This window comes from Fusarium mangiferae (assembly GCF_900044065.1).
Source record: "Fusarium mangiferae strain MRC7560 genome assembly, contig: FMAN_scaffold003, whole genome shotgun sequence".
Classification (NCBI taxonomy): domain Eukaryota; kingdom Fungi; phylum Ascomycota; class Sordariomycetes; order Hypocreales; family Nectriaceae; genus Fusarium; species Fusarium mangiferae.
The window spans coordinates 1,239,503-1,267,391 of NW_024573923.1; the positions used below are offsets into that span (position 1 = coordinate 1,239,503).

At 49.0% G+C, this 27,889-nt stretch overlaps 9 protein-coding genes across 9 annotated transcripts; 6 read left to right on the forward strand and 3 right to left on the reverse strand.

The window, feature by feature from the left end:
- Positions 1-266: 266 nt before the first annotated feature.
- On the reverse strand, positions 267-1,868 carry FMAN_04694 (uncharacterized protein; the record flags this gene model as incomplete). The annotated part of the gene is made up of 4 exons (XM_041828568.1): positions 267-300; positions 362-1,199; positions 1,260-1,532; positions 1,583-1,868. The coding sequence occupies 4 exons, from the start codon at positions 1,866-1,868 to the stop codon at positions 267-269; spliced, it is 1,431 nt and encodes a 476-aa protein (XP_041679418.1).
- A 2,135-nt stretch (positions 1,869-4,003) lies between these two features.
- On the forward strand, positions 4,004-4,384 carry FMAN_04693 (uncharacterized protein; the record flags this gene model as incomplete). Its single annotated transcript, XM_041828569.1, has 1 exon — positions 4,004-4,384. The coding sequence occupies one exon, from the start codon at positions 4,004-4,006 to the stop codon at positions 4,382-4,384; it is 381 nt and encodes a 126-aa protein (XP_041679419.1).
- Positions 4,385-7,212: 2,828 nt separating this feature from the next.
- On the forward strand, positions 7,213-9,199 carry FMAN_04692 (putative Mitochondrial distribution and morphology protein 34; the record flags this gene model as incomplete). Its single annotated transcript, XM_041828570.1, has 2 exons — positions 7,213-7,479; positions 7,841-9,199. The coding sequence occupies 2 exons, from the start codon at positions 7,213-7,215 to the stop codon at positions 9,197-9,199; spliced, it is 1,626 nt and encodes a 541-aa protein (XP_041679420.1).
- A 922-nt stretch (positions 9,200-10,121) lies between these two features.
- Positions 10,122-10,978, reverse strand: FMAN_04691 (uncharacterized protein; the record flags this gene model as incomplete). Its single annotated transcript, XM_041828571.1, has 2 exons — positions 10,122-10,690; positions 10,741-10,978. 2 exons carry the CDS (start codon positions 10,976-10,978, stop codon positions 10,122-10,124), a joined length of 807 nt encoding a protein of 268 aa, XP_041679421.1.
- A 440-nt stretch (positions 10,979-11,418) lies between these two features.
- Positions 11,419-12,342, forward strand: FMAN_04690 (putative oxidoreductase; the record flags this gene model as incomplete). The annotated part of the gene is made up of 2 exons (XM_041828572.1): positions 11,419-11,522; positions 11,577-12,342. 2 exons carry the CDS (start codon positions 11,419-11,421, stop codon positions 12,340-12,342), a joined length of 870 nt encoding a protein of 289 aa, XP_041679422.1.
- An 88-nt stretch (positions 12,343-12,430) lies between these two features.
- Positions 12,431-13,225, reverse strand: FMAN_04689 (putative Pre-mRNA-splicing factor syf2; the record flags this gene model as incomplete). The annotated part of the gene is made up of 1 exon (XM_041828573.1): positions 12,431-13,225. The coding sequence occupies one exon, from the start codon at positions 13,223-13,225 to the stop codon at positions 12,431-12,433; it is 795 nt and encodes a 264-aa protein (XP_041679423.1).
- Positions 13,226-14,094: 869 nt separating this feature from the next.
- On the forward strand, positions 14,095-15,582 carry FMAN_04688 (uncharacterized protein; the record flags this gene model as incomplete). The annotated part of the gene is made up of 1 exon (XM_041828574.1): positions 14,095-15,582. The coding sequence occupies one exon, from the start codon at positions 14,095-14,097 to the stop codon at positions 15,580-15,582; it is 1,488 nt and encodes a 495-aa protein (XP_041679424.1).
- A 1,379-nt stretch (positions 15,583-16,961) lies between these two features.
- Positions 16,962-19,104, forward strand: FMAN_04687 (uncharacterized protein; the record flags this gene model as incomplete). The annotated part of the gene is made up of 3 exons (XM_041828576.1): positions 16,962-17,181; positions 17,273-17,954; positions 18,006-19,104. 3 exons carry the CDS (start codon positions 16,962-16,964, stop codon positions 19,102-19,104), a joined length of 2,001 nt encoding a protein of 666 aa, XP_041679425.1.
- A 7,441-nt stretch (positions 19,105-26,545) lies between these two features.
- On the forward strand, positions 26,546-27,604 carry FMAN_04686 (uncharacterized protein; the record flags this gene model as incomplete). Its single annotated transcript, XM_041828577.1, has 3 exons — positions 26,546-26,760; positions 26,945-27,004; positions 27,094-27,604. The coding sequence occupies 3 exons, from the start codon at positions 26,546-26,548 to the stop codon at positions 27,602-27,604; spliced, it is 786 nt and encodes a 261-aa protein (XP_041679426.1).
- Between the last annotated feature and the right edge of the window lie 285 nt (positions 27,605-27,889).

The following is a 27,889-nucleotide window of genomic DNA, read 5'->3' on the forward strand; positions in this document are numbered from 1 at the left end:
CTGTAGTCCTTCCTATATCTGGGTATCGGATGCAGCCAATCATGAATATACGTCATATATCAAACCGGAAACTGTACCCTTCCTTACAACAACCTTGAACCTAACGCCGCGCCCCCTGATTGATGCAACCAACCATGCCCATACCCATGCTATGCTATGCGAGCCCGTCGTCGTCGAGATGCACCGATGCAACCTTGTAATGCAAAAATAGAAAGAGAACTGCGATTCCTGTACGCAGATTTGCGAGTGAGATCTCAAGGATGTGCTTATGACCTTGCAGACAACCATTTCATGAGATCACTGTAGTGTGTTAGCAGGGATGAACCAGCTGGCATCTGGAAATATGACGTGTAAGACTTACGGAGGCTCATTCCGAAATGGGCACACTTCGGCCTTTGGCTTATCCTTCCTGCCTGGCTCCAGCAGTCCCGTGAGCTTGATAGGATGTGTTGTCATCCAGTAGACCAGGGCTTGCTTGGTCATGGTCTCTGTAGGGAAATGTGCTGTTTTATTGGGTAGTGGGTGAAGGTAAGGATCTTTGTCCTTGATACCAATAATCTTTACAAACCGATCCCGCCGACGGGTCCACTCGAGAAGGCATTTGGTAGGAGGGTGGTAGTATTGCCCGTTACACATGATCCAGTCAGCGGTGTAGCACCCAGAATCGATAAGATCTTTCTCGGCTGACGTCCACCGTTTGAACTTTATGTCGGTATCCTTGAGATCGAAGTCACCGAGTCTTACACGAAGCCGTTGTTCGGGAGGCACATCATGACCCAAATTCATCTGGACGAAACATGTGCAATCGCGAACTGTCATGGCCAAGCTAAACATTGGATCACCCTTCTCAGCACGCAGAGGTCCCCTGGTGTCAGAAAGATTCTGAAGCCACCGAAGATCACGAATAACTTGATGATCGGCAGTCTTTGCAAGGAGTTCTCGAACCATAGGATCGTTGGCCTGTGCAGCAAGTTTAGGGGCGAAACGGAATGGCGAACTGATTTCGGCGGGAGCATCGGGGTTTGCGAGTGTAAGAGGGCATGGCTTTTGCTCTGGCCTATGTCTTGAAGGACTCGGATCCCGCAGGAAATTGAACAGTTCCATGGCACATTGTCGACATCGTATGGCTCCTTGGGGAGCACTTGGAGATTGATTCAACCACTTTGGCTTGAATTCAATGAGGATGCTGTTTTTGGGTTCTATCAGCAATGGTAAGCGGCTTGATAATAATAGACCTCTGCAGTGAAGACAAATCATACCAGACACTCGCATATCTTCCACCAGAAGGCCCCAGTTAGACTCCGAGATGAATGATCCTCTGAATTTTTCTTTGCGCAGATGATCTATTGACCGAAGGAAGGCGTTGAGCTGAGGAATAATATTGGTATGACGAAGTACCACGAGCCGTTGCTGGATGGCATGTGTCTTGAGAAACGGAGTGATTTGCTTTGCGTAGAATTCTTGCTGCTTTAGGTAGTTGAACCTGGCTGGCTGGCCACTCGCAGGAGCTTTGGCAACACGAAGAAGCCAACCTGAACAACACATCAGCACATATATTGTGTATAACGTTGTATTCGCCAACCTTTGAAATCATTTCCCCACATGTTCCCTTCTGGAATGTTCAATTCGAACACAACATTAGCTGCACCCTCACCAACCATCTTTATTGGACGAGTTCCCATTGGGAGTCTTTTGAGGCTTTCCCGAGTCCAGGAAAGGGGGACAGCACTGCCATTAAGCATAATGGACATTTCGACAACATCTTGAGGAGTTGGCCAAACATGGTCATCTTCTGATGAAGAGAAACAAAGGTCGGGATCGGTATCAGTCGGCGTGAGCTGTCCATCGGACAGAGATGGAGTTGACATGGTGTTGATTGATGACCGGGATCGTGCAGGTAGTCTGCAAGGTACCTTCAAGCCACCGATGTCGCGCGTTTGCTGTTGGGGAAGGGAGGGGAACGTTATCAACGAGGAGGGTTGGGCTGGGCTTTAAATGGAGGCCAGGAGGACGAGACAAAACTCGACAAGAGGTGAATTGGGGCAAAACACACCAGATGTGAGTAAGATAGATTTAGTGAATAAGGGGAGAGGTAAGGAAATGAGGAGGGGTGTGTGAATATGTACAAGAAGGAGCCTTGAATCGGTGATGGCTTAACAACCTAGAGAAGACCAGGTTACGGGCACTTGCTTGGGCTTGCAGTTGCCGCTGCGGCGGCGTTGACTCGCCTGCTTCTGCTTTCTTTTCTCCTTATAGATGGTCACGCTCTACAGATGCGTATGCATCTGCATCTGCGTCTGCGTCTGGATCAATGTTTCTGCCTCGGGTCGTATATGTTCTGAGCTCGTTTGCCCTGCTTCTCCCAGTTGTAAGTCGTACAGGAACAAAAGCTCAAGGTCGTTGAGATACGGATGACAGCTGGGAAGTCAAGTTGATCGTGACCAAACAAATTTGGGATAAGCACTGTCCAAAGCTATAACCGTTAAAACCAAGTTAGGTTGTGCTTCAACCCACTCGGTCAAAGTCTAATAAGGCAACGCGGTTGTTTCTGTCGCCTTGCGTACGTGCAGAGCGTATGCATGAGACCACAAGTGACAGTGCAGTTGATGCAAATGAGATGTGATGCCTCGGGTTACACAGCGATAGAAGCTGGGCCAACGTCATGTAAGGTAGGTATGTAGTAAGGCAAGAGCAGGGTACTGTATGTGTCGAGCTGCGCTTCTTTCGACATGGAAGAGCTGTAGGATTGACAACGGCGGGKGGKGTATGGGRGGGGKGTGCTGGACGAGATGTTGTAAGGAGTTTATGTTGTAAGACTGGACTGGCAACAATGTCTGTCTTCATTGACTCGACCTGTTTGTCTCTCTATCAGAGTAGCATCACCACGATGGTTTGCTTGCAGAGATGAATGCAAGTGTAATAATAAGTCGAGTCCGACGTTAGGAAAGCAAATGAACAGATGATATGACGAAGCTCGTAACCCCTTTCCCTTAACCCTCTTGTTACGAAAGTGCCGCTGTTGGCATGATTCCTGTTGGCAGATATCTCCACCGCAACAAGACCATCTACAACTAGAGTAAGGGCAAGCAAGCGGATTGGATAGCAAGTGAGCTGGAGTCTACCGGCAAGAAGCAAAGAGAAACAAAACCCCGCGAGAAGCACAGGTTTAAGACGGACTGTCCAGGGTCTTTTGTTCGCCAGCGGCGGTGCAGATTGAAGTGGGTGCTCGCCCACCCGTCTAACGTACAAGCCGGAGCCTTTGGTGTCGCCTAGAAAAGTCGACGATCCAATTTGATCTGGGATGGTGACGCACAGGTTTTTAGGACCCCTCCACCCATGGGGCCGGACCCGGACTAGAGTGAGCGCCAATGCCAGTCATCGTCTCTGGCAGCAACCATGGCGAACAAGCACCGAGGCGGCTCTGGCGAATCACAACTCACCGTCACACGACACCCAAGCTATTGATCCAGCCCCTTTGGTCTTTTTAGGACGCTTCCCTTGCGCACCGCCTGCAGGCTACATCTGCGCCTGCATCTGCACCTGCACCTGATGAGATACGGTCTTGGGGTCACTTCACTGTTCGTGACGCCGTCTAAGGTTAGTTCATGAGCTGGGGCTGCGATGACTGTCGATTAAACGCCGAGGCTTCGTGGGGTATTGATGCCTTTTAAGTTGAGGCCCGCTGGCATCAATGCATTGCAGAGCACGAGGAACAATAGAGTGAGTGGACTTTTAAACCCTGGATGCTTCAAGGCCTGATTAACAACGGTCAAGGCTCAATAGCAGCCAAACAAGGCACGCACGTCCAATTCGATTGTCCATTTTAGTCAAAGTGGCATCGTGCCCTCTGGCAATTTTCCTTGCCCCAGCCGTACGAGGCCACGATGTGTGTCCACGGTTCAGGCCCTGGTCCTGGTCCCTTGCACCCTGGCGCTTCGCTATCAAAAGGCACTGTGGAACAACCTGGATTTCTATTTCCATTCGCGCAGAACAACGAAACAGAATGACAACAGTGCTGACAACGGCTGCCGACAGCGCAGGAGATGGAGAATATCGGCAGCGTGGCACGCCTATAGATGTCGCTGAGCCGCCGCCACGGATGACTCAAACCGCGCTGTTCAGGCCTCCGTCGTCGCAACTGGCTGATGGCCCATCGACGACTTTGGGGCTCAAGCACACACGCGCTCATCCAGTCTATCGGTCTCGCCGGCCGATGATGTCACTCGACCTGGCGGTGATGCATTCTTACCCTGATTGTGCTCTGTCGTTGGCGGTTGGGAAATTTCAACGAGACACTGCTGGTGACGATCACGGGACCGTGTGCATGCAAAATGATTGCATTCCTTCTCCCAGTTCTGTTTCTGTTCGGGCGTACCACGAATAAGCGTCGCTGAAGACAATGCCGGGCTACTGGGATCATCAGCGTGGAGTAGCTAGCGCATGCCCTAAGCAGATCGTCCAACGTTTCTACTCTGTACCCACGCTGTTAGTAAACTCGCACGTGGAGATCCAAATCGAATTGTTTGAGCTTTGATCCTATCGATGGAGCATTTTGAGATAAATCTGGGCTAGCACGAGCAAGTAGGCAAACAAGGCAACAGACTAAGCTTGCACCTGTGAGTCCGCTAATCACGAATACTTCGACCACTGCATTCGTCTTTACTTGCGGGGAGGGTTCTCGTTTAGTATGCAGTTGTTCATGGTTACATGTGTGTAACAGCCTGTTGAACCTGTTTGCGACTGATGAAGAGAGGGAGACAGATTCGGAGAATATCGAATGTGGAGGCTGGGGTTACACAAAGCCTCAGCTTGTGAAACCCCAGCGATGAATTCCGACCAAGGTACAACACCAAAGAGGTGCCCTTTTGAGCTGAGTTGACATGAAAGCAACCAGTATGTATCCTGGTCGGCTGTCAGGTGGACAAGATTCGTAGTCTTACCAAACTGGTCCCTTGCATGACAGTGAGTCGTCCTGGTCCTTTGTTTCTGGCTGTGACGATGTAAGGCGTAGAAAAATTCTAGATCATGAGGCGGTATTAGCAGGATACCACAGTAATTACTCTATAATAAAGCATTCACGATAGTAGTAGTAGTAGTAGTAGAAGAAGGAGAAGAAGAAGAAATCGATTGCTTGAAATGAATCTTAGGGCAATCCGCCTGCGAATAAGGGTAGTCTGTTATTGAGAGACACGCATCAAGTGAGGTACCAAATTCTTTGACCAAAAATGCCCATGTAAGTCTGAGACAAATTTCCATATCTGGCTCCAAGAGTCTCTTGGTTTGCGAGCATCGCATCGTGGGAAAGCTTTGCAGCGTATCACACATGAGCAGATAACACTTGGAAGCCCATCTCCATAGCATGGCTTCTGCTAATCTCTGCCGGCACTCAATCACATGTTTGCACTTCCGTCCCTACCCGGCCTTATCACCCTTTTCACTCCCGGTCACCCTTTCGGGGCTGGCCGTTGGAAATGCTTGCAAAGAATAAGTTGATGCTTTGCTTATAAGGCAACCTTTCCAAGAGTGTGTAGATCAATGAGCAATCCAAGGGGAAGTGTTTTTTCGATCTTAAATCCCTTCCTCTAAAGCCTCTGACGGCGGGTATTCATACGTAGAGTTGGGTACCAAGTTGTCTTTCTTAATGAGGGGGAGGGGTCGGCATTAAGGCCAGTATCTATCCGGTGGGTTCGGAGGACTCCGGGAAGAGCCGCTGGTCCGTGTTTTCGTGAAAACAGAATTAACATGTAGCAGGCGAACGTTTTGGGTGATCCTCAAAGGCACAGCATTACTACAAGGAGTCGACTTTTGTTCGTCCAAGGGTCTTCGGTCAGCAAGATGCTTGTTTCCCCAGAAAGTTAGGATGAACATCGAACCACCTGATGCAGAGGTCGTCCCACAAGGCATCTTTCCCAGAGCGCAGGATATGATCATCTGATTGTGACGACGCCTTTTGGGTGAAGACAAATTTTGTCTGTTGCGTGCTCGCATGAAAAGCATGGGGTACACAGCGCACCAGGAATTATACAAAGTTGGCACATCTGCGCGTTTCTTCATGATGGCAGCACACAAATCGTCCCCCGACAGATCAATTGATGCACCCCCTCACATTGCATTGAAACTACCACCTAGCCTCACGCTGCTTTTCGCTTTATATTGTTTTATATGCCGCTGCATTAATTATCATTTCAACTATAACCTCGGAAGTCACGCAGCGTCTTCGGAAAACTGTGGATCTGGTATTGATATTCCTTGTTTCCCCTCCGGACTCTGTTCTCCCTCCGTACGGGGATACGGACGAATCTTTTGGATCGTAGCTGAAGCAGCTTGGACCATCTGAAACTCGACCTACAGTAGTCGCACACTCTGCTGCATTAACAACTCACAATGCAATAGACTCCATATTATCAAACCAACCTACACCGAATTTTGCATCTCACCGCTAGAGTATTTTTACTACCCCGGCCACCTACAAATATCCATCACAAACTACCTGATATTGTACATTTTGCGACCTGACCTGACGTGTTCTTCTCCGTACAACGGTTAGAAATACCGGGTCAGAACCGTCTCTTACTCCCGCAGCCGATTAACGAGCCAACCAGATTGCATTTAATCAATATCGGGTTGCCAACCGTTTCGCTTCGCTTCAGCTCCTCTAGGCCCAGATCGAGGGCGTCTCAGCATTGGGTTTTATCAGTAGTTTCGCTGCCATTACCCACTAAATTCCTGCCTTGGACACCAGTCAAAATTGAAGCCTTTGAGCCCTTAGAAGAAAAAAAATTGCTGCAGTGCAGCTCCGAGCTCCCCACTTCGGACATCCTCTCCCAATCATCCTGAAGCTGTTTGCCCGGGGAATCCTGTAGCGTCATCCCCACGATCCGCACTCCTGGGAAATCCTATCCTGTCCAGCCGTCTCAATTCCTTTTCGCTATTTCACCAGATTCCTTCTATACCTCACGTCACTGCTGCCGCCCTGGGTGCTGTCGACATAGTGCACTTCTTCCTTGAGCATTTCTGGCAACTGATTACGCCGACCGACGAGGCCCGAAGCTACCTATCCCACACTCGCTCATTGTTTTCGCCTCCCAGTCCCCATCACGCACGCGCCGCAGTCCCTTCTTCCCGCCGACCTCGAGCTTTCGTCACAGCTGCCGATTTACCGGCACCTCAGTACTTCCTTCATGATCACGGGAAGGTGATTGCCATTTCAACATGGCCTTCAACTTCAACTGGTCGCCGCTAACCGCGGATGCCGACTTCTACCGTCGTGCGCGCGACCTTTTAACCAAGGCTCTAAACAAGAGTCCAAAGCCGCCTATTATTGTCGATGATATTCTTGTCAGCGAATTCAACCTTGGGACCGTACCCCCTGATCTTGAAATATTGGAAATTGGTGATCTTGCGGAGGATAGGTTCCGGGGCATCTTCAAAATGACATATTCTGGTGATGCGTTCCTGACCCTCAAGACAAGAGTTCAAGTAAGTGATCATTTTACTTTCATCTTGGAAGAATCTAGTCATTCTCTACGGCTCAATTCTTTCCTGAGCGCTGTGGACAACTGCCGAAGCTATACTCCAACCATTGGACGTTTTCCCCTAACACGCCAATTGTCGAGCTTGACGCGGATCGCCATCCTTTGACCTTGCACACAATAACAACCGCTCACTATCCCTTCCAAGTCTCAACCTACACATGGCTTTATTGCATTGTCGATGCAACCTTCTTTGATTGCGACAATGCGCATTAAAACCCTCCCTCCCCCTGCCAAATCCCTTGGTCTGAGCGCCCTACCAATGATTTCATCATTGCAATCCCGTAACACTAACATCACAACCTTAGGCAAATCCTTTGAATACGTATCTCTACTCTAAACCGACTTTCACATCTCCTCAACCGTTGGCCGCCGCTTCTGGCCTAACCATTCCACTCTCGATCACATTGTCTGATTTCAAGCTTTCTGCTTTTATTATACTGGTATTCTCAAAACAAAAAGGGCTGACCCTCGTCTTCCGAAATGACCCGCTCGAATCCCTCAAGGTATCCTCTACCTTCGACTCGATACAGTTCGTTCGTGATTACTTGCAGAGAACAATTGAGCAACAACTACGCAACTTGATGATGGATGAATTACCGGCAATTATTCACCGACTGTCTCTTCAATTGTGGTGTCCAGATCAGGCCAACAAGGGTACCGAAACACCAGCTGAGAAAGAAGACGAAGCTAGTGTTGACCCTCTAGCCAGCCCTCCCTTGGATCCCGTGGATGCCAATGGCAATCTTCTCGACCCCAATGCTATTTCTGAGCTCACATTGAATGGAAGTGGAGAAGTCCAATCACTGTTTTCTCAAAAGAATTTGTTGCGTCTTGCCGCCTTGACCGATTCGCATCGTACCTTATCACTCTTCACTCCTGGTATTCGAGATGTCGTCTTCCGTGCTTGGACAGGTTATGGGGAACGATCGGAATCGTCTACGCCCCTGCTTTCGACACCCACTCTCACCAAGACCATGTCATTCCACGCAGGAAATTCGACAACATACACTTTTTCAGATACAGCGAGCAACGCACACGGCCACCTCCCATCTCGCCCTTCACTCATTAGTATGAATTCGGCAACGAATGGGAGATCGCTTGGGGCGGGTCGATCACGGACAGGGCGCAAGAAGAAGACACGCGTGGTGAATTTGAGACGTACCAAATCAGAAGTTAACACCCCAGAGACTGGCAGTGAAGCGTCAGATACGGCATCTGTGGACGTCCCTCTATCTGAGCCCACGATTGAGGAATCGATTCCTGAGGAGACTGAGTCGTCTATCATTGCCGAGGCATCCACGCCGAATAAAGTTCGCTTTAGAAGCGCGGGTGAGGCAGGACGTCCCTTAGTCATGGCCACTCTTGAGGAAGCTCGAAGGTTGGGCTCCCCGCTCAAGAACGCCGTTCAAACTTCAGAACCCCAGGACTATCCATCGATCGCTTCTATCACTTCTGAACTGAAGTCTGAGAAGAGCAAATCTCCTGGATTGGAAAACCAAAGCATTAGCTCAGAGACTTCTTCTGTCATCCTTGAACAAGCTTGGATTATGAAGATGGCTGGCGAAATTGCCAAGCGAGTTTATGACGAGAAGAACAGGCAACGTAGCCCTTGGGATGAGCGTGAGGACGCACCACCACCAGCATACGAAGCTGCTACTCAGTAGCGGAAAAGCCACACATATTGGCACATACAACTTAGTACTCTCGTTACCATTCTATTTGTTCATTCATTTTAGGGCAGGCGCTGGAGTTTGGAACCTTCAGGTTGAGGAAACGGCCTTGAGGAAGCAATTCTTTATGTTTTTTGTGGCGTTGGAAGAGATGGGGCGAAGGGTAAAATAGGGTGTGCCTGGTCATGAGTTCTGGCCGGACAGGTTTCAGAAGGGTGGTACTGTTATTCGTCCTCTTTCTATGCCACGACACAGCTGTCTGTTTGGACTGGTCAATGGCCTCAGTGGGGTTAACTCATGGCGATGTCAGAGTCTTAACAATGTTATTCACAAAAGCATAGGCGAGATGGGCGGGGTTTGGACGGTCAGAGAGATCGTTGGGGTATCTAGAAGATATCATGGCATTAGGACTGAGGAACGAGGCTAGTTTCGGTTTTATATAACCGCGTGGTACTCGCAAAACAACTCCAATTCACGTTAAACAGATTATGACTTCTTGATGATTTGATTGAACTAGAATGTGCCATAGAAGATGTGCTTACAATCAAATAGGTATCAATACGCTTCGTTGCGCAAAGAGTTGTCTTATCTGAGCACCATCCTCCCTATTATACTTTCTTAGCTTGATCTTCAGACATGGCTACACCGCGCTCTTGAGCGCACTCGGGCGAGCCTAATGCAGTTCGGTTGAGGCCCAGGAAGAGCTGACTGCTTCACATATGATGTGGCATCTCATGGACAGGCTTGCATGGTGGCCAGCCTCGCCCCGAACCTACACATAGTTTCTTGGTACCCAGGTGTCTGGCGTAAATATGGTACTTGAAGCCTCGTCTTAGCTGTACTGTTCGCTTTCGCTCTGCTTGCGAGACTTGATCCTCTTCCGTCTTGATTCATTGAGCGTGACTCGGCCATCATGCTATGACTTGGCTGCAGCAGCAGCAGCCTGATTCTCGCCCTTTAATTTCGCAAGTAGTTCTTCTTTGGCTTTGAGCTCAGCAAGTATCCTTTTGGCCATGTCCTCAGCTTGAGTCTGTGCACCTGCTAACTTGCGTATCTCGGCTGCTTCAGTTTCTAGACTGAAAGGCTGCCCCGGTCGGTTGTGCGCTGGTATCATGGCCGAATGCTCCCAAACCTCGTTGCTGTCAGTGGGGAGAGGCGGCGGTGCGCGCGTCTTCCCTTTGCCCTTACCACCACTCGGCTTCCATCCCTTAGGTACGGCGCCTTGGGTGAGGAGGTTATAGAAGACTTCGTAGGGTTCGTTGAAGAGCTGTTCTTCGTAGCTCCATGCGCGGATCTCGCCATTCGAGGCGATCATAGCTTGCTTCTCTTCTTCGTTCCGGCCGTAGGGATGTAGACGCAGATAATGGTATAGTGTCTGAGGCTTTTCCCCCGAGTCGTTGACATAGTAGAGTTTGATCGTTATGTCAAACTCACCCCAGCCTGTCTCTTCGACTACAAAGGGTTTTCCGGGTTCGCCTTCAACCACTGTTTTCCATTAGCATCAGCATGTGCAAGCAAGGAAGGTTATTTCCTACTTCGTACATAATTAGGGATAGACTCATGAAGTTTGAATTGCACGCGACGCAGCCAGTAGGTAATATCGGTATCGTCAAGACCTTTGACGAAAACCTGCCATGAGTGCGTATGGGTGTCAGGGACACCTGCTGGTCGCGGGTTCGTGTCGGAGAAAGGCTTCGCTGTGCTCCCAACGATAAAAGGCCGACGGACTTGCGTGAGCTTAACACGCTTCCCAAGTTGATTTTGGGGCGCCATGTTATTTCTATACGGTCTAAGCTATTTATGCCGAGATTTTTGTTACCGCGAGAGTATTTTGATGTTGAGAATATCACCAGAACTTACCCAAGGTACCGAGGCGAGGTTTCACAAAGAGTGGCAAAGTGTCAGCCTCGTAAGACTTGATTAACTCACGCCGCAGTGGCGTGACCAATAATCGCAATGCAGCCACCTCAGGTCTCCAGCCTTGCGATTTCGATGATGATTTCATTGATTCCACCTTACCATCGATATCTGCATGGCAGGCTGCCAGTAATTGAATTGGAAATTCGATTAGTGCACCACAAAAACGCCCTCCTCTGTTTTTTCCTATTTACTGAATTCGCAGCTTTCCGTCCTTCATACCTCGATCTAATAATCACATTCCACTATAGCTCTGAAGAGCTTTGACATCACACGACTTTTACACGAGCATCACGATGTCGGCTTCAAAGAAACTTATTGTTTGCGGAGGGACCGGTTTTTTGGGCTCTCGTATCTGCAAATATGCTGTTGCTCGAGGATGGGATGTAACCTCCATCAGGTATAACCCACATCTATCATAATGTCAAGAGACGAACTCATCTTTGTTGTACAGCCGTTCTGGTGACCCCCGGTGGGACACTATCAGCGCCTCGGCTACACCTCCGTCTTGGGCACATAAAGTGAGCTGGGAGCGTGGTGATATTCTTCGTCCGGCTACGTATGCTCCATTACTCAATGGCGCTGACTTCGTGGTGCACAGCATGGGCATCCTCCTGGAGGCCGATTACAAGGGCGCCATCTCAGGCAAGGAGTCCCCCATTGCTGGTCTTCAGAAAGCTTTTGCTCCCGTCCGTGACCGAGGTGTGGACCCTTTGGCTAAAGGACAAGGAGAGGACATCAAGCCTCCAAACCCCAAGGATCAATTCACATATGAGATTATGAACCGCGACAGTGCAGTCACATTGGCTAAGCACGCGGTTGCTGCTAAAGTGGGTGCCTTCTGCTACATCTCTGCTGCAGCAGGTGCTCCTGTTCTCCCTCAACGATATATATCGACCAAGCGAGAGGCCGAGATCACCATTGCCAGCAAGTTCCCAGAGCTCAGAGGTCTTTTCATTCGCCCTTCTTTCATGTTTGATAGCTCACGCCCGGTGACAATGCCTCTGGCTGCAATGGTTGGCCTTGGCACAGCCTTCAACGGTCTTACAGGCAACTACTTCAAGACTTTCATTGGTGCGGCAGGAGTCAAGCCTTTGAAGGTTGAGACTGTGGCGGAGGCAGTGGTTGAGGCCCTGGGCGATGAGACCATCAAGGGTGCCATCGACGTGCCAGAAATTGAGGAGTTGGCAAGCAAAGCCTGGAGAAAAGCCATGCTGTAGGATATTGCGTGGTATTGTATTAAAAGCAAAGGCGCTAAACCGTATGATAATCGACTGTACCAAAACCCAGCTTAATATCTTGTTTGTTTCAAATCATTGTTCCTCGTTCAAAGCTATCCCTGATTTCTGCGGTATACTTGTTGTAGAACCGCGAGAGCTTCTGGTTGAACTGCTTATTCTTTTCGTTGATGTATGTCACATCGCCATCGTCCCCATTCTGTGCCATCCTCTCCTTTCTCTTCTTCAGTCTTTGTTCTTCTGCTCTCTGCAGGTCTGCCACCAAGCGGTCGACTGCTGCCTTGTCTGGCTTATTTTCAGCAAAGGTCGTAGAGTCGGCGGTAGAGTAGAAGGAGCCATCCTTATCCACCGCAATGAGCTCGCCATCCTCGGTCTCAACAATGTCTAGTCCGCCCGACGCCGCTGCCTTCTCAATGAGAGCCTTCTTATCTTTCTCATATTGCTCCATATTCATATCGATGTTCTTGAGCTGTCGCTTATATATCTTGTTCGCTTCTTGTGTATGATCGGCAAAAGCGTTGTTGTCGCGACGAGTCGTCTTCTTCTTGAGGCGTTTGTCCCACTTCTCGCTCTCATCGACAGTCCAGTCCCATGCGCGCTTTCGCTCGAAATCCCCGCCCGCTTCCTCCACGTCTGCCTTGAGTAGTTTGTGAGATGCGATCGCATGTTTCCGGTGTAGGGCAGTAAGTTGGCTGGGATCTGTGGCTAGCCTTTGTGATTCAAGTGTCGCCTCTTTCAGGTTTTTCTCCGACGAAGTCTTTGCTCGCGCTTGAAGGGCCTTGAACCGAGCCATGCGATCTTGGGCTTTGGACATATTGTCAATCTGTTGCGCCTCATCCTTCTTTTCAGTGGGAGAGGGAGCCATTGGTATAATTTGCGTCGAGACTGGGTATAACTGATGCCAGGGTTGGCAGAAGAGTACCTAGCCTTTCAGGTTGATTGAAGAAAGAAGGTCGACACAGCTGTGTGAAGGGGCGGTATTAATACTGCTTGATCAAGGTAGAAATTGCGCCAGGAGGCAGATAAACCTTCTCTGATTTTGACTTCTGGTGTACTGCCTTGCTATCGGGACCTGACTGTTTAAGTCTTTGTTATAAAGTTAAAAGCTCGATGGCCTTGTACAAGGTTAACGGCAAGGGGGTGGGGGAAGTTGATAGGTCTTGTCTGATTTTGACCAGTGTTGTGTCAAAGAGTATGTCCGTAGAAGCCTTGTTGTTTGTATTGTTTAAAAGTTGAAACCCAGTTTAGGTCACTTGATTTCGCTCTTCGTATCCTCATACGTCAGGCTAATGGGTCACGTGCTTCACATCACTTTTAATTAAGTAGGTAGGTAGGTAGGTACCCCTCGGGGAGCAAGGAAACATAAGACATTAGAAAAAGATGGTAAAATGAACTTAATAAAGACTTCTTCAACTTAGATTAGATTGTTCAAGTCTTTTTATCATTCAGGACCGAGGTCCCGAGTTTACTTCCTCCACAAGTTCCCCTAGTCAGCCTGGCACCAAAATAAAGCCCGGGCCGTTAACAGCAGGGGTCCTTCTCACTTTGCGGGGGACGTAGGATTACGTCGCAGGGACATTGAAAACATCGCCCTTCTTGCTGAAGAAATAAATCGCCATCTCTCTCTCTTGCACCAATCTTCATCTCAAATCGCGCACAGCGGCTCACAATCTTTCCGCCGTCGATAACGAGCTAAGGTATTTTGGTACCCATCTTAGTCGCTACCTTATCAAAATGCAACGCCGAGCAGCTTCGACCGCGCTTGATGCTGGGAAGACAAAGAGCAAAATGTTTTTGAAAAAGGAAGCGAGGTGGGGAGAGACATACTATATTGTTAATAGGTGGCCCGAAACTCCCAAGCTACCCGAAGAACACGAATACTTTCGGATCAACGACCTCCTCCTAGAACTAGACGATATGTTCAGCAAACACGTCCGACCAACCTCAGAAGAGGACGAAGAGCGTGCACTCAGGAGATGGTCTCGAGATAGTAAGCGAGATGATGTTCGATGGAAGCTTCACAGAATGGAAACTTCTCTCACCTGGTCACGAATAAAAGCTTTTGAAATACACTCGGAACCATCTAGCTCTTGGCGACTCGGAAGCCATGACATTTTCTCTGCAGCTCTCCAACCCCCAACACCAGCTCCACTGATCGACTCCTCAAAGAAACAAAAAGGACGTCCCAATAATGCGATTGCGGAGCGAGAGCCTAAAAAACTCTACCTCGTCAGCTCAAATAACGGCATTCCGAAACAGGCCTTGGAGGACGACTCATCACTCTTGCGCTGGCTTCAATCGCGGACGCAACTGTCATGGTCTGGGCAATACCGAGCCATCTCTCCGTCTCATTCAGCTCAGCTGTCGGCAGCTCTGAGGAAGCAAGACTCACTCACTAACCTCCGTAGGCTAGTATCACAATATTTGTCAGTTGAAACCAGCGCCATCTCATCTCACAAACTCAAAAGCACGGGCCAAGAAAACCTGACAGGGGATTTATCTTCAGATCTTCGCATTACATGTGAGAACTTCTTGAAGCAAGACACTCTACAGAATAAGCATGATGTTTTGGTGTTCCTCGGTAATCTTGGTCAACGATTGACAGCTAGGGGGGATCACTTGGGAGGCCCTTTATGTGGGCTTGGCTTGAGACTCTCAGCAGAAATCTGCAAGCCCGCAGCCTCCAAGAGATACTTTCAAATTGGACTTCAAACTGGTTACTGGACCGGTAGTCCTCAAGGGTCAATGGACATGCTCCACTGCCTCGAAATCTTCCAATGCCACTTCAACAGTGTTTCGCAACCCGACGGCCTTGACCTGTTGGGGCGGCAGGAACTCCTAGAGTTATTACTTGGTCGCAGCAGGACTCACAACCATTCCGCTCTGTCTCTTATCAATGCTTGCCTACATGGACGTAACCGGGAGGCAGCATTCGAGGCTTATCGAGCCTCCATCATCCTGATTGGTCATATGGGTATGATCGAGTGGCTTAATCAAGAACAACGGACATCAGCAGCAATAATTCAGAGACTAGCCCGCCGCAGCGATTCGAACGATAAGAAAAGTCAGCTAGAGGGAATCCTAAGCGAAGCTTTTAAGTCTGCAAAGAGGATAGCCGACAGTTCAGTTGTGGCACAGAGCCATGATGCAGTTCTAACAGATCCCAGCCAGGCTGGCAATGTGTGCGAAGAAAAAGACAGGAATCAGTATTGCCCACCTTAGAGGCACTTGCATATATTATTTGCCTTACTACCTAGGTACCTACACGGTAAATTAAACCCCTGAGGAGGTACAACTGACAGCTGCATGAAAACTTTATTTAAATTGTGTGATGATCTAATATGAGTGATTATGAAGAAAGGCATAGAATTTGCTCTTGGCCTTTTTATTCTCTGATCTAAAACTCTCTATCACTTTCCGCAAGAAACGGTTGGATGGCAAAATCCGTGTAGGACCGGAAGTCCCACTTGGACAACGGCTTGTGCCTCATCCTGAAAGATGGTTCCCGGTGAGTGGAAGCGTGAGACGAGGCAAACCAATAGGGGATCACCAGTGGAACCGCGAATTGACTAGGTACCGAGCTGACGGACTCCTTTCCTCCATTCTACAGTACCTACTATATGTATTAGTATTGTTGTAGTTTGTAGGTGTCTACCTTAGTACCAAGGTACATATGTATGCACATTATCAGCCAAGATTGGCCCCTCAGAAATAGGACTCATCTTAAGTCTGGTCATCCAGATCATTGGGATGTCCTTTATAATCCGTATTGAGTACGGAGGATATTCGAAACAAAGTGACGACCTCTGGCAAAATGGGTAGTGGGTGCCACCCCGTTCAGCCCTAGGGACCCTCCTTTACTTGTGTTCCGAGTCTGCATCTGAGCTGAAATGCAAGCCCGTAGCACAACTGGATATTCCTATCGTTTTGACTTCTCTAGCTGCATCCAGCTCCTTGGTTGGCGCGAATCATGATCCGCGCTGGCTGTGCTAGCAACGCCCGCCCCTACCACCAGCAGGTTGGGCGTATCCGTCGTCTCACCACCAAAGACCAGCTGGCCAGCAGGAACATCAGAGTTCTGTGTTCTGAATGGTGTCCGCGAACCTTGCTCCCGTATGGATAGCCCACTGCTTAGGCTGTCCTTGACGCTGTGGATGCGTTTGAGGCGTCGACCTGAAAAGTCTAGACCTCGCAACAAGGTCAGCCCCGGATATCATCTCAGCCACCCTCATCTGCCGTTACGCTTATTTGGCAGTGGAAAGAAAAACACGAGATTGGTTTCGCTGCCCTGTACAGCCCTCACCAGCCCATGTATTTCTGGCCCCCATGGATCCGGCCACGCCCCTTGCTCATGATCAACAAGTGTTGTCTGCCTTAGACTGCTCGGAGCAGGCGAAACGAGACGAGACTTAGCAGTTAGCACTGGGGCTGCCGACTTTTCCTTCTTCTTCTTCTTCTTCTTCTTCTTCATCACATTCGCGATTGCTCTACTTCTTGACGACGATTGCCCAGGTCCTGATACCTCTTCGTTCCTCGCGGTTCGTGATCAACCAACAGGCCGGGAGAGAGTGAGTAAATGTAGCATCAAGGTGGCAGCCATGATGTGGATCTCAATCTCTCCAGCCAGCCAAATTCGCCAGGGCTTGGTCCTTCTATTCTTATCGTTCTTTTGCGTCAACCTCACAGTGCAGCAACGAGATCCCATATCGAATTTCTGTCGAAGATGGGGTCATCAGAGTGCTGTGGTTGACGACAAACTTTACATTGGTGGAGGGTTGGTTACCTATGATGGTAGTTCTGGAACACCACAAAACTTCTCCAGTATGCGAGCCCTACTCAATCTCTCACATTCGAGTGGCGAGATTTCGTCGGAATAATTTCCCCAGCTGCCTATTGACCAATACTCCTATAGACCCCTACTTTATTTACCATGATCTCAGCAACGTAGCGAGTTCAGGCATGCCCCAACCATACGCGAACCTGAGCAAGAACTCCACGGTTCCCGATGTTAGTGGTGGAATCTTTTGGCCTGATACTATCAACAAGAAGATTTATCTCTTTGGCGGCGAATTCAATGGTGTGGCCCCTTGGGACTTCGACCTTTATGCTTACGATATCATAAATGATGAGTGGGACAACATGGGGGTCTCCAGAACAGACGACGTTGTCGGGCTCAGCTATGGAGCTGGCTTGTCCATTCCGGATCGCGGAGAGGCCTACTACTATGGCGGATGGATGAACAATGCGACCGACGCGGATTGGGGTGACGCTCCTCAGATACCAACATCATACCTCCTGCGGTATGAGATGGACACGAACAGTTGGTCCAACGACACAGGACCTGACGATATTGGCCGCGCCGAGGGTGTGATGGTCCACATCCCTGCCGGAGATGGTGGTATGCTTGTTTACTTTGGCGGAATCAGAGCCGCCGAAGATGGTGGTTGGGAAGGTCAACCAATGGATCAGATTATTCTCTATGACGTTCTGAGCGGTAAAAGTTATTTCCAAAATGCAACGGGTGATATTCCAGAATCACGTCGACGATTTTGCGCTGGCGCTACGTGGACCAAGGACCAGTCTTCTTACAATATGTGAGTGTATTATTATCAACTTAAGTGCCATCATGTACTGACCATGCTCAGCTACTTATATGGGGGAGCTGGTGAAGAGCTGGGAAGTTCTGGATTTGATGACATTTATATCCTGACGCTCCCTACCTTCACATGGATCAAGATGTATCCCGAAGGAAACGGAACTGGGGATTACCCTCATCACAGCTTTACCTGCAACGTTGTGAACGAGGCACAGATGTTGATTCATGGTGGTTTCTTCCCCCTGACAAATGACTGCGATGTTCCGGACCAATGGGGTTTACACGACATGTCCCTGGGGCGACAAAACAAGGACAAGTCGCCCTGGATGCTTTACGATCCCGAATTGACCAAATATGCCGTCCCCACTGACATTATTTCAGTTGTGGGAGGAAATCCTAGCGGCGGAGCGACCAAGACAGCACCAGCGGGTGGCTTCGACCACCAAGATCTGAAAGCCCTCATGACGCGGACGGCATCGGCAGGATCAAGGACTGCAACCCGAGATGTATCTGGCCCTACTGAGACTGGAGATCATGAAAGTGGAGCGACGTTATCGACTGGTGCGATTGCAGGTATCGCAGCTGGTGGAGCTGTAGCTCTTATTGTCGTGCTCGTGACATGTTTCTGCCTCATCCGAAAGCATCGACGTCGGCGAGAACGTGTTGGATCGCAGCAGCCGATGACTCAATCCTACGACTACCATCATCCCCAGCATCCATCTTTCGCCTCGAACCAACCATCCCCCAGCCCTTGGAGTCCACAGTCATCGAACTTCACCCCTTCAAGCCCTGTGGGCTATGCGGGCCCGCAACTTGCCCAGTCACACTCAGGACCGCCAGTGGAACTGCCATCTGGGCATCCCGAAGACTCGTCTTACGTTTCGCCACGTACAGAGCCAGTTTCGGCGGTTGAACCCAAATATGATGCAAATGGAAATCTATGGGTTCCCCAGGTGAGCATGATGCAGATCCCGGACCAAGGCCATTCCCCCGGAAGTCCTCCATACTACGACGGCACGATGGTTTCTAACTCATCGAAGAATGGACCAGAGTATTTTCCACCCGGTGCACCGCAGGAACTTGCGGCAGAACGTCGCACTTCGTACGTACCTGGACAACCAGTCCACCAGACGTATTACCATCCTTGAATGGTGTTTCTTAAATAGAAAACAAAAAAAACCTCCCTTTTGCCGAGGACATAGGCTGAATGTATTGAATTTAATTAATGTCGGATTACGAAAGCAGGGGTTAGGAGTATTGGGAGGGAACAGCATAACCAAGCAAGCAGGATATTTGATGGTACAACAACTTCGGCATTCCAGGGTCATATTCACTCCCTCATACGTCATAAATATAAGTAATTGTCTTCTTGAATAATAACATATTTTCATTCAAAATTCAAATGCTTGCATGGTAACATGCAAGCTATAGCCAATGCCCCAAAGTTAACATAATAAAACAAGGGGTCGCAAGATAATGCTTTGGCAGAAACACAAGCTATCTAGCAGTTTTATTCTTCCACCAAGTCATCGAGCTCTTCATGAGTAAGGTGGTCATGTCAATATTGATAATCTTCCGTAAACCGTTTGTCTTCACAGATTCGTGATACTTCATCATTGGGTTTTAGCATCTATACTACCACAATGGAATCGTGTAGGACTTGCCAACGATTGCTAGTCCAGTTACGAAGCCACTTAGCTGAGAGGAAAGAACATTAGAATTAGAGAGTAACAAGTGAGTCATGGCGTGTTTACGTGAAATGGGAGGCCATGTACAATCAGAAAGCCAACTGTGATGGCTGCCTAGTCTTCATTCACCGTTTCGTTAACAGTCACAGCTGTCATGATCTCCTAAGGTCTCAGCCGATCCTGTCACATCATGGCAGATGGTGCAATTGTGATCCACCAGAGGTGGCAGTCTCTTTGACATTCGCAATATTCGGTTCTTTACGGGCCTCAATCTATTTTGTCAGGACTAGATTGTGAGGGTTGTCTCTCGATGACTTAACCCTCGAATGGGAACACCAGATGAGAACTTGAACCTCCTGTTTCGAATGAACCTTGTACAAGACGGGAACCAATAAATCATAATAGCCTCTCTTTTCGAGACAAATACAGCATAAATCGGAAGCTTCAACTGATAAACCCACGAACCGAATGCTGAGTTAATGAATCTCTTCACCCAGTATTGATAGCAAGCCAAGTCGCCAGAGATCAGCCTGATAAAGACCATCACTATTCTCCCAAGTCTTACTCATACTTCTATATTCCAGGTATAGTGTAGATTTATAAGCCACCGCTTTAAGAAGTAGTATAACTCACTGTTGACCAACCTCTCTGGTTGTGTAATCTCATTACTCTCTGGCGCATTAAATGATACCATAGCAAGACCCTTTCTCTGTACGATGATCCTGTATCACATTTTGTCTTCGGGCCGCCGACGCTTTGAGCCTACGTATTGTGAGTGACCAAATACAGGCTATGGTTGACGTGACGTGATGAGTTGATATTGTCATAATACACCGACTCATAGATTTACATCAGCGAGGTACCAAATCTCACCATTTGATAACATTGAGGGCTCACGCTTCGGTCGTGCACCGAAGTGATGATAGGTTGTGATCTGCATTAAAGAATTGGACTAAGGGTGCAGAGTTCCCCTCGCGATAGCAGCCCACCCATTGCCGTCATCGATAAAAGGAAGGGCTAGAGAACTATGCTCGAAATCATATCTATTGGCTAGTTCTTCTGAGGTCTTACTGCGCGTGCTCAGCTCTTGGTCCCTTGATCGTCAGTGTGGGGTAGCAGTGGGATGGCGTGGGCATAACGAGGATCAACAGTTAGGCTACCACCGTAACAGCTTCACCCCCATCATGAATTTCACTTGTGAGGAGGGACAATGACAGGTGAGAAATAGGCAAGCAACAGGGCCCAGCTCATGCAGTCGATAGGTAGTTGTAGACTCGTCATAAAAGTATTGTGTGTGAGCGTGGTTGCATGGGGACAATACCCTGACCGGTGACAGGTAAATTGGCACGCTGTGACACCATAAGATCTTGTTGTGGCTGGACAACCCGTGTCAAATAGGTCTCTAGTTGGCTGGAAGTTATATAAATCTCAAGACATCATCACTAACATCCATGCCTTGATCACAAGATAACAAACACTCCGGCCATCATGGTAGGCTGAGATTGACAATATTTCCGCTGCACAACGCCGACCACGCTTTAAATACATTTGACTGAGAGCGGTCAATTGTGCACGATATTATTAAATCCTCGAATTATCCCATGCACCTTGAATAAAATCTTAGATGATCTCAATAAAACCCCAAGCCATACTCCGTAGCATCATATCTGATACTTGAACACTTACCCGATACCTGGACTTATATAGCATTATTGAGAGAGTACCAATGAGAGGCACTACCAAATTCGAGCCTCTTCGTCGGCGGCTCGGGGTGCACGGCTGCGCTTCTGACAGAAATGATATACTATGTGTGGCCGTTGGCTGAAGAAGGGTTGATTTCTTTTTCACGACTAACCTATCCGTACTGGACCATCCCGTTTGCGCCGAAGCTATCCGACCGAGCTTGAACCAGTGTGCGAGAACGACTGGCCCGTGTGTCCAAATGATGCGATCAAACCGTGGCTGGGATCATGGGTCTTTGATAAACAGTCCTGGATTAGGCGGCAATGAACCTGTCACAGTGAAGCAGCAGCTTGGCCGGAGAACCCCATACAGTCAAGGTCATAGAAGAGGAAGACAAGAAATTACCTATCTCCTTGCTTCGTGGTGTATCCATTGGCTTTGATACAGTTGCGAAGGGGCTGCTAAAAATAAAGCGACTCCGCAAGACCGAAGCGGTCGTGGGCTGTTGGTGAGCCTCAAGTGGAGGCTCTTGAGCTTCAAAAAAAGACGGGTCCTTACATGAAATGAAATGCAATGGAAGCCTGGATGCAAGGGAAGCGAAAAATGCCTGCCTCAGAGGTGAGAATCCCAAACAAACGAGCTAATCGGCTTGCCATGGTGCTCTTGAACCCTAGGTAATGATCATCAAATACATAGTACGACCCTGACGGCCCATGGAAGGTTCCATATTCTCATCGTTATCAGTGGCAGCTGTGAATGCATTATTTTGTCTGCAACATTCAGACTGTGCCCAGATTTTGATTGGGCATTACAATCAGGGTTCATAGAGATCTGGCACTGATGGGCCTCATTTTGACAGGACCGTTGCATCCAACCCTCTCTATCATGCAATTGCAGTCACAAGCCCCCGATTAGCGGGAGTTATCAACAGGAGCCGGCCAACGGAATCAGTTCCTGGGCCAAAACGAAACGCACGATGTGAGGTCAATGGAGCCTGGACATGCTGGCATTGAAGTTCCCCACATCCCACGCGGCTTCTCAAGCCTAGGTGCCTCTCTGGTTGCCGTCCACAGCGGTCAGGATGCAGTGTGACAAAAAGCCCTTTACGCATCGAAACACTCGATTGTATCAGTGCAACAAAGCAGTAGTTTCGGGGCCGAGTTCAATGGAGCGAACTGTCAACCTGCGTGATGATTCATATGAATTTTGGTCTGATATAGGTCCACAAACTGACTCGGTTTAGTACCTATCCTGGTACATATCTCACCAACCCCCAGATAGAGCCTCTAGGTTAGTTGCGGCGTCCATAGACCGGACCCCACAGACTAATTCCTCCATACCGGGGAAACAGCTTCATACGATTAGGCACTTTGCCAAACTGGTGAACCGTTCACTCAGAGAGCGGATCAGGGCAGCACTGCTAATGACCCGCGATCAGCCGATAGCGGATGGTCAAGAGGCGGAGACAATGACAAGAGTCAAGACCCTTGCGAGAGACCATGAAGAGGGGAAGCTGATCAATTGTAACTTCAGTGTCTGTCCATCACGGCGGGGCTCTAGGCTCGGTCGTTGCATGCAATGTTTCGACAATGTTGCCTCATCGACTTGATCTACCTGTATGCGCTTGTTTCAATGCTTGATCACGTAGTGCATAACAGCGCGAATCGTCAAAATCGACACAGGCTTTGTGAACTGTAGGTAGGTCTTCCAAGAAGCTCAGTGTGTGTTTGGGTAGTGGAGTCCTTGGCTTAGACATGACAGAAACTTGGAGCGGTGGACTAGTGCGAATCTAACAATGGTGTTACTACCTTATCCAGTAGGTAATGTGTACCGTCAGACACCTTGAAGGCTCCGGATAGATTCGACCACATGTGTTGGAATACTCATCATGGCAGCCATGGGCATAATGAACTACGTAATCTCGACTGTTGTGTCAAATCTTCACCAGGTTGGCATGCGAGGACCATACTGTAGATCAACGACTGTCACACCATCTCCATGTTTCCCCTTGGAGGCACCACATGGGTTGTCTGATAGGCAGTCTTATCGGTACTCTTTCTCGGGGACTTTTCCCACGCATGTATCACCCATTGGATGTTAAGGGATGCACATCATCAGGGCAGCTAGAACTTGCGCCCCTCCTTGGCTTAGCGGCTTTCTTCCCGCACATACAAGATGTGCCGGCCCGCGAAGCTTTCGGGACAATCATTTAGGAAAAACGTCACTTATTAGGGTGGGCGCCAGAAAACTGGATTAGCGGTCTGTCAGGAACAAGACTTACTTCTGTTGCGTAATTGATGGAGCGTTACGATGCAATTGCGTACAGAGTCTGACAATACACATATCGAGACGGCGAAACGTGCCTCGTACGGTGGACAGGATGAGCTAATAAATTTTATATCCTGGGACCTATTATGGGCCTTGTGGCTCGTGCCTGAAGCTGCAGTAGTCCAGCAGCAATTCATGGGTGCCCAGTCCCCTAGGTCCTTCATTGGAACTTCAATCTTGGATGACAGAAATATTTTGACACCTTTAGAACATATTTACCTTCTGTTATATTGTCTCAACTCTCGCGTCTGGGCATGTCCTTTGTGCACTCCAACTCAGGGATAGATTCATCCTCATTTCCTCTACTACTCTGAACCTATTGATGTATGGACGGTGACCTGGAAATTTAGGTAGCTTCCTGGTAGGCTAGTAGGAAAGGCAGTATGGATCTTAGGGGTCTACCATCCTGGGTCAGTTTCTTCAGTTCAACGCGCTCAGGCAAGAAATGATAGGTACTATAAGTACTTGCCTCAGTTAGATCCAATCCAGAATTGGTTACCTTGGATTGTTTCATTTTGACGGTTTACCAAATTGTGAGGTTTGTATCATTGCCGATTGTGCCATAGCATGGTGTGCCACCGTCACCTGCCCCCCATCCTAGCAGCCGAGACACGATGACTATCAAAGCGGGCTATGAATTGCTCTCAACTTTCCGCGAGCAAATCCACTTTTTTATTTTTTTGAACCCTTGAAAAAGGAACCCTTGAAAGGATGCCAATGGAAGATAACGAGTAATACTTCTATCTACTAACGCAAACGCCCCCGCCTCCTAGCTGGTAGGTACTACTCCGTAAGGTAGGTACCTAGGTAGCTACACCAGCCCGCTTCACTCTCACCCAAAAGTGTTCGAACAGAAAGATGCGTGCCTGGCATTCGCCCATCCGCGATGCAACATAGCGTCGATTGGGACAAGCAGAGCCTTCTTATGGAGGTGCGGCATGGCTTTCTGTGGTGATGACGAGATATGGCTGATTGATTTTGTCAACAGGGTTATCTGCGCTAGATGCGCTACAATGACCTATTCTGTTGCTCTACCTATTGCCAATGCACATTGACAAGTCCCTGGTTCGCACCTGATAATGCAACCCTATTGCCGTTCCCCCATCATTGCTGGTGGTTGTTTATCTACATCATCTAACTACCTCTGAGGTACCTACCTTACCTACCTACCTACCTACCTACCTACCTACCTACTACCTAGTAGGTAAGCAAAGTGGCCGCATACAAGAAAGCCCTCTTCCCCAGAGATAGCTGAGCTGGTCCGTGGCAACCCCAACATCCTTTGTTGAATCTGAGCCTTCCACTAGTATCCATAATCTCACCAACTTACCTGTGAGAGGGCTGGTCAGCATCCATCATTCAATCTACAGACAATACTAAGCATTCATTCCCTCTTCCCTCATTAATCGTTGTTTCCGGGCATACCATCACGTTTGCTGAGAGTGTGACGACGTCTGCAGACATCATATCAGTCCCCCTGAGACAGACGGCGCATCCTCCGACCTTTTTACTGAATACTCACGCATTGCCTATGTCTCGCGACTTACGCATACGTCTCCATACCTAGGGATTGCTTAGTAGTATCTATATCGTGCCTTATCCCAGCTGTCGCGCAATCCGATAGTCGCAGCTTTCAGGGTCGATTGCGGCGGGTTATTGGCTGACTTCTTGCGGGCGTTGCATCTCCGCTTTCGGCTCCTCGCTCACTCACACATTCATTCAATCAATCACGACAACCAAGGCCCGAGTCACCAGGTGTCTCCAACTTTGTCCCTTATTTATTAGCATCGTGTGCCCCGACCTCGCCCACCTAACAGAAACCAACGTCCCGTCTGTTCCATCGAGACTACAAGCTGTCTCTCGGATTCATCTAGCCAGTTATACCCACCTTGTCACTCTTCTGCGTGCCTTCGAGCTCCGCAACGAACAAACTCAGCTATAACCGCTAATAAAGCGGCTCTTTCTCAAACTACCCATCAACTACTGGCTATTAATCCGGCTAAAATTGGCTTACACGACACTTACACGCCTGGTTCCTGTTGCTGGGCTTCACGAATCGACATTCGATTTATACATACCGCCTTCTTCCGTGGCCGAACAAATTACAGCGCGGTATCTACCCCACGCGGCGGATCTTTCGTCAACATTCCGGTTCCTAGGCGGTAACGAATTGTCGAGTCAAACTCGCATCCGTGGATTTTCACCAGGAGGAAATTTTCGGCTCATCGAGATCTAAATTGCCCAGACATTCCCAACTTGGTCTTGAATAGAAAAGAAAACTGATATCGACCCATTCGTCTTTCACTTACACCGGATATTCTTTTCATTTTGGAGACTCTGCCCTACTTTGAGTCAGTTAGTCTCGGTTTGTTCAACTATTGTTCGTCTCCATCTACAACACTACTAGGCACTCGGGGAATTTATCGCCCTGTCGTCCTTGCACATGCCCATGCGCGTTTTCGACCACAATTTGCCACTTTGTTGCACCCTGCTATCACACAATTCTGGAATTTCTCCAGACGCGGTCAAGCTCAAGGGAAAATTTTGCAACCTTTTCCCTTGTTCTACCCCTTGTTGATCGAATCAAGGAGTACATAGTAAGGTTCAGGGGATCTTTGGAGCTTAGTGCCTCGATAAGACCCCCCCGCAGTCGAACCACGCTGAGAGGGCGTTTCGCAACCTGACCGGAGCAGCCCCAACTGCCCTAAATATCTACACTCTCCACTGATTTACAGTGGTACCGAGTACATACGGTGAAGGCTGTACTGGTGCTGTACTCATATCATATCACCTGCCCCCCCTTCTCTCAGGATCTTTTGAGGATTGTTTTTTTTCTCGTCCAAGTTCTCCATCCTTATCCCTTCATATTTTGTTTGTTCAATTATACGCGATGCATCACAGCCGGAAAAAGTCGGGCCACGGTCTGCCCAATTCCTCTGCGACCGACGTGCGAAAAGCAGTTACCGCAACCGATCCTGCGAAGTACAAGAGGCCCGTCATGACACGAAGGCACACACCACAAAAACTCGGCCGCAGTCAGCGCGAACGTGAACGGGAATGGACAGAGTCTTGGGAAGATGAGAGGGAGAGTTTCCCACAATTTTGGTAGGTCTCACGTTACCCCATAGTGTTTCTAAGTGCTTTCCATGAGCATCATGAGGCTTCTTTGCTTCTGGGCCATTGGCTGCGCTGTCATGTCCAGAAATTATACAACAAAAACTACCATTTCAACTATGGCGCCTCACCAATTCCTATGGACGAGTGAGAGTTTTGCTGACATGATTGTTAGTATGACGTGCGAAAAGCAATTCATCCCCCATGACGACATGTTTCTTTACTGCTCCGACAAGTAAGTTCTATTTCCATGAGTGGTGGACCTTGCCCTGCCTGCCTGCTTGAACCATAGTGGTCCAGAATGATGCTAATAATACACTGCAGCTGCCGCAGAGTTGATCAGACGGCATCGTCACAGCCCAGCTCTTCGGTCCGTCATTACGCGTCCTCAAACTATCCATTCCATTCTGCGGGAAACTCGGAGCCCAAAGACATCATCCCTCGAGCATCTCCTTCACGGCCCAGCTCCATGATTTTGAGTTCTCCACCAGCCACTCCGGGAACCGGAGCACCGAAATTCCAACACACTTCGGCCATTTCGGCTCTCCGTTCTCTCAATGTCCGGCCTCCGAGCCCTCCGTCGCCTACAGGCAGCTCCAATAACCTGTGGCCCTTTAGCCGCAGTGCAGCAACCAGCCCATATAGCTCGTACAGCCGGCCTTCTGCCCCATATCTGTCATCGACATATGACGGGGGTTACTACGGTGCTGGAGGTAGTGGATACAACTACGAGGCAACTTCAGGCGGCATGGATCGGCCACTCCCTTCTCGCCATCCCAGCACCTACTCTCGGCCCAGAAGCATTGAGCTGGTGACACCCATGGTCAGTAGATGATTGGTGCGCTCAGCTCTAGCCATGGGCGCCTACTGCCCTACGAGTCTGTACAAACATCAGTACATTGTGGAACTCAAGAACAGCTTGGAAGGGCTGGTAGCACAAGCGAAGCTAAATGGCGAGTGTTCTGCTGGACGGGTGATGTCTCACTTCACGGCCGGAGCTTCGGTCATAAACCCCGGCGAGCTTCGCCTACCCAAATAGGACTGCAAAAGTCTAGCTTTGCGGGGTTGGCATCAAGCTCACAGGGGGCATTCAGCGGCCCTTGCAACAGGGGCTGAAAGT